Source organism: Littorina saxatilis, linkage group LG2 (genome assembly GCF_037325665.1).
Source record: "Littorina saxatilis isolate snail1 linkage group LG2, US_GU_Lsax_2.0, whole genome shotgun sequence".
NCBI lineage: Eukaryota > Metazoa > Mollusca > Gastropoda > Littorinimorpha > Littorinidae > Littorina > Littorina saxatilis.
In genome coordinates this window covers 52,806,812-52,816,125 of record NC_090246.1, presented here as the reverse complement: position 1 = coordinate 52,816,125, position 9,314 = coordinate 52,806,812, and the positions used below count along the sequence as shown (strand labels likewise).

At 40.0% G+C, this 9,314-nt stretch overlaps 1 protein-coding gene across 1 annotated transcript; it reads left to right on the top strand.

Annotated features, from left to right (window-relative positions):
• Nucleotides 1–114: 114 nt before the first annotated feature.
• Nucleotides 115–5,755, top strand: LOC138959250 (SUMO-conjugating enzyme UBC9-B). The gene is made up of 7 exons (XM_070330654.1): nucleotides 115–227; nucleotides 1,371–1,436; nucleotides 2,416–2,499; nucleotides 2,883–2,955; nucleotides 3,346–3,455; nucleotides 4,572–4,651; nucleotides 5,183–5,755. Exons 2-7 carry the CDS (start codon nucleotides 1,371–1,373, stop codon nucleotides 5,256–5,258), a joined length of 489 nt encoding a protein of 162 aa, XP_070186755.1. The 5' UTR covers nucleotides 115–227; the 3' UTR covers nucleotides 5,259–5,755.
• The last annotated feature ends 3,559 nt before the right edge of the window (nucleotides 5,756–9,314 follow it).

The window sequence follows — 9,314 nt, the reverse complement described above, 5'->3', positions numbered from 1 at the left end:
GATGTGAAAAAAAACTTGTCTACGTACATAGTCATGAAAAATCAGACTTTTTTCTCTAACTTTTTGTTTACACTGATAGAGAACAAGTTCTGCATTTATTTTTTTCCTGGAACATCAAGGAATATAGGCCTATACATTTTCCGATCCATACTTTTGTTTCACAGACGGAAAATTGTGCGAAACCATCAAGGAAAATCGACTCTCAAAAAATCTTCAAACACAAAAAGGTATAACTTTGGAGACATTTGTTGAACGATATCCGAGCTTTGCTTGTCAAATACTCGACCATGTTTATATAATTTGGAAAATCAGAAGCGAATAAATGGTGAATTGATGTTAATTCGTCAGTAGTTTTCTCACAACGCAGTCGCGGTAATGACAGGGGCCTGTGGTCAGTGTGGATGAAGTATAAAAATGAATAATCCTGAGTGATACTCTTTAACAATTACTGGATGAATGAGTTTCAAAATTAACTTCTTGAAGAACTTACAAGTACCTATCTCCACAACATAGATATTACCCTCTATTGGACCTGTGGTCTGTGTGTTTCACAGGATGTGACTTCATCATTAGAATTTAGAGGGTGTGAAGCACTGAAGGTGTTATGAATTGCTTTTATTATTGTAGTTTTGTTTTCAGTTCCTTCCTGCGCAAATGACAGTACACTAGGAAGCTCCATATATAGAGTTAATAATAAACATTACAACATTTGGGTAAATGTCAAATTGTTTCACTTCAGTTATGAATTTGTTAACTGCTCTCTTCGATAAATAATCAAAGAAAGGAATATTGTACTTAAATGTATACATAGTATGGTTTACCTTTTATGGGGTCAGCCTTATATTTTATAACATTTAGAATGTCATATGAGTGATCTTGCTAGGACGAGGAGAGTCGTTTGACAGACATACTTTGACAGTTTAGAAAGATCCTTTGCCGTTGCATGTTTGTTAGTATGTTACACATCTTGTCATTCTTGACCATTTCATGGGGGTCACTTCCTCCCACTGGTCCCCGTGGAAAGCTAACAGCAACAAGAGTTGCACTACTCAGGTGTGTGCCAGTGAGTGTTTAGGTGTAGACATCCACCTGCACTTTAGCAGAATTATCAAGTTTTTGTTAAACATGTTCTGCGCACCTGTGGTGACACAGGGTTGGGACATGGATACCGTCTGCACATAAAGTTAAGCCATGTCCGCCCCGGTCTGGATTGGAACCTGTGACCCAAGGATCACAATTCCTGTGCTCTACCAATGACAGTGGGGTGTGTGAGGGAGTGTTGATTCAGTCCTTTTATTGTAAACTAATGTGATCTACTTATCCAATAAGGGACAGAGGTTGGAATTCATATGAATTTTTTTCTGTTCCAGATGTCAGGCATTGCTCTTGCCAGATTAGCAGAGGAAAGAAAAAGTTGGCGAAAAGACCATCCATTCGTAAGTATTTACCAGAGTCACAGCACAATATTACAAACACAATCTGTTTTTAGTTTCAAAAGCATTGTTTGCTCATATGTCGAGATTAGTAGATATTGATTTTTTTTTCATTTTTAAGAGAAAGATTTTTTTCATTTTAAGCTTAACATCTTCTTGTCGTTCGCTGGATTTTGCGATTTGCGTGGATCTGTGGTTGGTTAAGGTGCGCCTGTTGGCCCAGATCCTCCGACTTCAGCCCTTAGGTTTCTTTCAGGGTTACCCCGCCCTTAGTTCCTGGCTCAAAAACCTAACCGTGGGAACACATGGGGGATTTCTTACACTCATGTGTGAGTGTGTGCGTGTGTCACATTCTGACATCTGCCATTTGGAAAGTAAGATAATCTCACAGCAGTGCTCTTGCAGACAGGGGCTAGAGCTTTTAATGCGGCTCTTACTCGCATGGTGTAACCGTCATCGGACGCATAGGGCATTTATAGGGTAGTCAGTGCCATCTGCCAACCCACCCCGTCCTGGTAGAGACACTGCTAGTTGGTCCGGGACTGCTTATTCTCTATTCGCAGCTGGCCCCCATATCTGGGGGCCGTTCCCCTATCCGCCACCTGGGGACCCGCTGGGTTGAGGATAGTCACCCCCCTACTGAATTGGAAGTAGTCTGTTCCCGGAAGCTTAACATAATAGCAATGATTTTCACCGTGAAGGTTTATACTTATTTCCAGAATGTAGTTCGACTGCAAACAATTTTTATTTAAAAACGTAGAAATATGCCTTTCAAGGGGGTAATCCCAGTCCGTCATCAGAGGAATGCAAACTGCTAATCTTTGTATGTTTTCAATTTTTGTTTGTAAAATTGCAAGATATGAATCAGAATATATATTAAGAGGACGTTTGTACATGTGAAATGATGCAACAATGTAAGTAGATTTACATAGATTTTCTAATGAAGACAAGGATGAAATCGATGTTACTTTTTGTTTGACAGGGATTTGTTGCAAAACCAACAAAGAATCCAGATGGTACACTGAATTTATACAACTGGGAATGCAAGATTCCAGGAAAAAAAGGGGTAAGGGTTTTCTGAATTTAAAGTATGTTGTGACACTGATAGTGTGTAGGGCAGTGCTGACTTATTATCTAAGGCTTGTTTTATTTATTTATTTGTTATAATATAGACTGGTTAATAGTGTTATAGACTAATAATGCAGATTTTATTTCAGGCTCAAGTTCAACATGGATTTGCATGAATACTGTAAAATAGACATTGAAACTGAATGAAACAGTGTGTGTGTTTTCTTGAGAAGAAGCTTATCATATAATATCAATGTATTAATATTAATAAGTTATGTACACATGTGTCTCTGTGGTTAACAAAATGTTTTCTAAATAATGTCATGAACAAGGATGTTGCTTCAATGGTTCAATTTTTAATTTCATAATTGTGATTTACAGACAATTTGGGAAGGTGGCCTGTTTTCCATCAGAATGCTGTTCAAAGAAGACTACCCAAGCACACCCCCAAAATGTATGTTGACCTGGAATTGGAAAACGATATCTCTCAAAGATATTTGGTTTGTTTTGAATGTTTTCTTGTCATTAAAATGTTTTTAAACAAAATGGTTATGTTGGTTTTAATTAAAGTACAGTGCATTTAGTTGGTATTTATCAGTGCAGATGTCCTTGCATGTTTACCTGATTTGGGTTTTGAAAATGTATGACAGGTTACATTTTAATTTGGGGGGGAGGGGGGGGGTTCAAAGTGATTTATAATTGATAGCTGTCCTTGTTAACATGCAGTACCTACAAATTCAAACCTGTCATTGCTGACATTTGTTTTGCAAGCCTGTAGGGGAGTTATTCAGTCAGCCATTTATAAATGCTGGTGGATGATGAGCATAATATTGTAAAATTTCAGGCAAATTTGAACCACCACTGTTCCACCCAAACGTTTACCCCTCTGGGACGGTCTGCCTGTCTCTGCTGGATGAGGAGAAGGACTGGAGACCTGCTGTGACCATCAAACAGGTATTATGAGTTATGTGTATACAACAGACACTTTTTGGAAATAACTCTTGTCACTGCTTCATGACCATTCGGCAGAGTTATGCCGCTTGAACCTCTGACAAATATTTCGACTTCCTGCATGTATTTCTGGCCAACACATGCTCAAAGTAAACAAGCAATCCAAAGATTATGCCGCGTTGCTCTTGGGATAAGTGCAATTCAGATTGTCAATCCCCTGCACACTCACGTAATGTCCGTTTCACCACTTCATGGCATGCAGCGATCACTAACCATGCATGTCAGTTTCAAGGTTTTATTTGGCTTTACGCTGCCGTGACCTCGACCTCAAGCAAAACTCACGTGATCTCAGGCAAAATACTGCGCTGTCGGCTTACACTCGGGGCAAGCGATCCAACATTGCCACAACAGATGGTAACTGCGATGTGTATATTTTCAAAATAAATGGGGTCATATTGAGTGGACACTGCATAACATACACATCGGAGTCAGCTATTTGCTGCGATAGTTGTTTTAACTGGTAGACCATGTGTTTCCTGTGTGACCATGTGTTTCCCATTTGTCCGAGGTTTTGTTAGCAGGGCACAACTCCCTTCCGCTTGTAAATCCTGACAGATTTATTTCCGGAAAAGTCTATTGCTTGCTTGTATATGTTATTAATTGTGTGCATTTTGGTGTTCTTCAAATTAGCTGATGTGTTTTTTCGTTATTGTAAGGCACTTAGAACTATGATAGTGTTTGCACCTTATAAATATCCTTTTTGGTCCACCGAAGGTAACTGCACAATATAATCGGTCAGAACATTGTCAAAGTAGGGCCAACCTAGTGTTCAGCCGTTTGTTCACCTCCTTGAACAACAATTCAATTCCGTTCTATAGTGGAGCCCCCCTTTTAAGACTGAAGTTAAGCAGCCTTTGTTAACAGTTACTGATTTGTGACCAGTTGTTAAAATGCAGTTTGACGATGACCATAATTGCCACCCAGAAAGAACAATGTTCCTGCCTTGGGTATGTCACTGTCAGATCAAGAAAAAAAATGTCATTTTATTGCGGAAACAGCGCAAGCGCATCAGTAAAACAAATACCGTAGTGTAAAACACTTTTGTCTCCCTCATTCCAGATTCTGCTTGGCATCCAAGAACTACTGAACGAGTGCAACGTCAAAGATCCTGCTCAGGCTGAAGCCTACACTATCTACTGGTGAGTAGGGAAAGTGCATCACGGGCAAATCAGGTTTTTTTTGTGGACCAACGTGTGTCTCTTGCAAACTTTTCCAAATAAATGCTTTCCTGCTCTGTTAACAATGGTGTGCTATCTTTAGGATCATGTAATGTAACTTGTAAGTTATCTTGCAAAGTTGAATTCCTTTTTCTTCTGGGGGTCAAGCTTTCATTTGTTCAGGAATACTGTTGTAACTTGTTTGCTTGTCGGTGTGTGTGTTACATAAAAAGAAGTTTTTGAGACTTGCTGTGTCAAACAGAGTAGTGTACACCTGACTGTGTGGTATGTGTGCATTGTTGTTGTTATTGTTGCTGTCATTGTTGTTGCACATCATGTAAACATGATCGTAGTAAACCAAACTAAGAATAATAAATCTTGTGGTTTTACTTTTAGTGTGGATGTGCAACAAAAGAGGAGAGATCAGCAAGAGGAGGTGTTGTTGAGGGTAAGATTATGTATATGACTGTTTTCAATCTGCAAAAGTAACAATTTGTCTGTCTTTTGTTTCAGTCAAAACAGTCAAGAATATGAACGCCGAGTTCGCGCCCAGGCCCTCAAATTCCGGGATCCTTCAATAGCAAGCTAAATGTGGATGCCTTCCCTGCTACTATCTCACTTTTTTGGAATCAGAGAAGACCAACATAACAGCAAAAAGAGTGCTTAAATGAACTGAACTATGGATACAGTGCACTAATCCCGTTCACCCATGAGAATGAAATCGAAGACTTTTCTTTCATGTGCAAAAATAGTCTTATTTGTCCTTGGTTCTAGTCCATAAATAGACCTTGTATTATTTTAGTGTCAGAACATTTGATGTTAAGATCTGTTATTGTCTGTGGGTTTTTCTTTTCATTTTCTTATTTGATTTTTTTCTGCCATTCGAGGAAAAGCACCTATGTTTAAAAGGTAAAGAGACAATTTAACAGTTGTTAGGCAAGTTTGTGGGGGGAATACACTTCTGGTTGGAAACAGGACAGTCCTAAATGTGAAATTTAAAAGTTGCAGGATTCGTAAGCTGGCTTCATCATTCCTCATTTTTTGCTGTCATTTTGTACATTATGATAATAAATGTGAACCATCGTATTACTCTTGTGGTGACTCTTTATTTTCTGTCTGTCTTTTTTTTCTGAGTTTTAACGTCTGGACTTTGAAGAGGTAAAGGGAGAGGATGCCAGAGTGTGTTTGAAAATGTCTGTTCACTTTCTGTTAAACGATATTGATGAATGAAACTATCAGTCTGTCAATCCATTCAAGTCGACTTCAATATCTCAAAAATGAGAAATGAAGTAGTGGTGCATATCACAATAGACACAGCATTAACAATTTACAAGCATCTAGATACATTAAAAAAAAAAAAAATTTAAAAGCATCTTGCATATGAACACCCACTAAACATGCTAGTTATCAATTCACTGAAAAATCAGTCATGCTCAGAGATACGTCTCCTAGTAACAAAAAAATCATCTGCTTGAAATCGGTACACCCATCTTGTTTCAGCAGATTTTTGGATGCTTCTCAATGTTGTTCGTAACTAAAGGCACAAACAAGACGATGTTTGGTCAATCTTGTTGACATTCACCAACACCAAGTGTTTAGGTGGCAGTGATGGTCGTGTTACCCAGGCTCCCCCCGCGGGTTAAGGGGAAGAATTGACCGGATGCTCCCCAGCATGTCGTAAGAGGCGACTAACGGATTCTGTTTCTCCTTTTACCCTTGTTAAGTGTTTCTTGTATAAAATATAGTCAATGTTTGTACAGATTTTTAGTCAAGCAGTATGTAAGAAATGTTAGGTCCTTTGTACTGGAAACTTGCATTCTCCCAGAAAGGTAATATATTGTACTGGAGCAATTTTTTGATTAGTGCTTTTGTGAACAAGAAACAATTAACAAGTGGCTCTATCCCATCTCCCCCCCCTTTCCCCGTCGCGATATAACCTTCGTGGTTGAAAACGACGTTAAACACCAAATAAAGAAAGAAACAAGTGTTACCCAGGAATATTTTGTGAGCGTGCCCGCACGCTTAGACTGAGAGTTAGAGTAGTCATCTTAGAAAAAACCCACATCATGGTTTTCTTTTTGTTGTGTTAAAAGAAAGTAAGTATTTGCCTCTATCATTGACTAATAAGGTAATAAATTAAAGAAGACAAAGAACAGAAAAACTTCTGAATGCAAAGGTTCTGAGCCATTTTCATGTTGTGACAAACAGCTGTGTGTTTTCATGTCTATATCTACAGCTTTTATCACTGGTTAGTGCTTGTGCTTTTTTTTCTTTTTTTATCGGGGGGGGGGGGGGGGGGGTATTCTTAAGCTAGACTGGAGTTATGGACAATACTTTGGGAGTATTACTCATAGTAAAGGTATGTGAGTATCGGCATAACACAAAAGAACAAGACAACAACTGAATACAATGAAAATGCACTCATCCGAGACGTAAGCATAATAACATAGACATGAAAATGGACTGGTCAGTGTTGACGTTATGTATGAAGCAGTAAAAGATAATATAACACAAAAACATCGTAACACAGAGAAAAAACATCATCATAACACTAACTTAACTAAGGGTTCATATCCATCCGTCTAAACGTGTGAAAACAACCATTTTGTCGAGAAAAAAAATTCAAATAGCATAAAAACGTAATGTTACGGAAGTGTAGTTTTCATTTATTACGATAGCCAGATTGGAGGGAAATGTCCATGTCACCGAGACCTGTTGTAGTGAAAGATGCTACAAGACTCCCCCCCCCCCCCCCCTACCCTTTTTAGGCCTGATTTTCTCAGATTTGTGGAGGTTTTAAAGGGGGGGGGGAGGGGTTCCACTGTATCAGTCTCCGGGATACCCGTGTAGTTTGTAATTACTCTTTATGGTCACGTGGACCTGATAATATTTCGCCAAGGCTAAGATTTACGATGCCATGTCAATGGGAAGCTGCCAGCTGCGCCCAGTTTTCGTTTTAATCTTGCGTGTGCGTTGTGTGGGAAGATGTCCTCGTATTTAAAAAAAAAACCGGGATAAGTGCATGTAGTGCATTGCAACAACAACAACAACACACACACACTGACTCACACACACGGCACACAAACTGTGTTGACCAGAACCTTACTCAGTTTGTTTTCTTTTTGCTTCTTCCGGGCACACTGTGTTTTTTGTTGTATTATTTCTCTCTCTCTCTCTCTCTCTCTCTCTCTCTCTCTCTCTCTCTCTCTCTCTCTCTCTCTCTCTCTCCAGGCAGTCAAAAAGGTGGACAAATAGGGTTGGTTGGGTACCTGACACGCGTCTTTTTTCTCACCTTCTCAAGTTCTCTCGATCTTTTCCCTTTTTTTTCATAATCATTTTAAAACGTAGCAAGAGGAAAATCCGAATAGTCACGATGTTTTACATAGACTGGTATAATGTTCATGATGCAGTCAGTCATTTTTAAATCAGCTTGTATCCCGTGGATTTCCCGGCTGCAGACAAAGGTTGTTAAGCAGGCTTTTCAATCACACTGAGATTCCTTCTGAGCGCTTAACCCACACGTTTCGGGTCGATTTTAAAAGTCTCCACTGATATAAGCCCCTGTGACTGAATGTTTAGCCTGAGAGCACCGAGAAGGGACATACACCTGAACAGAAAACGAGAAAATAACAAGTAAACACGTAGAGACAATAACAGCGGAGGAGCGTCAATGTCCCCGACCAGTCCGGCCGCTAGCCCGCTTGGTCCTGCTTGGCTCATGGCGACTGAGTTAGACGTTTACCGTCGGGGCGGCTGAGCTGCCGAGCAGTGACCTTCCAAGAGAAATATGTAGGCCCTACTGTGACGGAAAAATGATTTCAACCGCCAAGAAAAGAAAGAAAGAAAGAAAGAAAAGGACACAGATGAGAATGTTCTGAATCTCAAGTTTGGTCAGTTACTGCCGGCTTATGGCCCCGTAGCGCAGTATCACTGACAGGCGTCACTGTAGGGCGGCGTTTGAGACAACTGAGTCTACCAAACGCTTTAATTTATCTTATACATTTTTTTTCTTTTGCAGCTTCCCGGTGTATTGGAAATCTTCTGCGACGGCAAAAATAAACAAAAAGTCTTTGATAACTTTAGGCGAATCAGCAGTGCACTCGGCGAGTTTGAGTCGCTCCGTGGGCCACGTGACCAGTCACGTGACCTGCTGGTAACCAGAGGCGCAGGCACGTGCACAAGAGTCTGTGTCGGCACGAGCGAGACACGTGCCGTTTTTAGACACATCACCACGCGTGCGCAAGTCTGAATGACGGCCGCAAAAGATAATAGCGAGTTTAAAACCAAGACGCGTATACGACGCCGACATCACCGTTGAAGTGCATAAAATCATGTTTAAACAGCGTGCATCCGTTGACAAAGTAACGGTACTAGAGCGCTCACCTGAAATAATTTCATTCGCCACACCGCTTCTTCAGTGCAGCGTTCAATGTAAATTTGACGCTTAAAACAACCTACTTTCTGTCCACAGACACACGGCGCCGCTGTAAACTCACATGATGAGTTGCTTTATATGAGAGCTAAGACTGTCAGTAAGTTACATTTTAGCAATGTTGGCACCGACTTTTAGTAGCGCAAACAAAAAATCGCTAGCCATTGAGTCAAGCTTTCAAAACTAAAAGATAACAAACAGTTATCTTTTTGT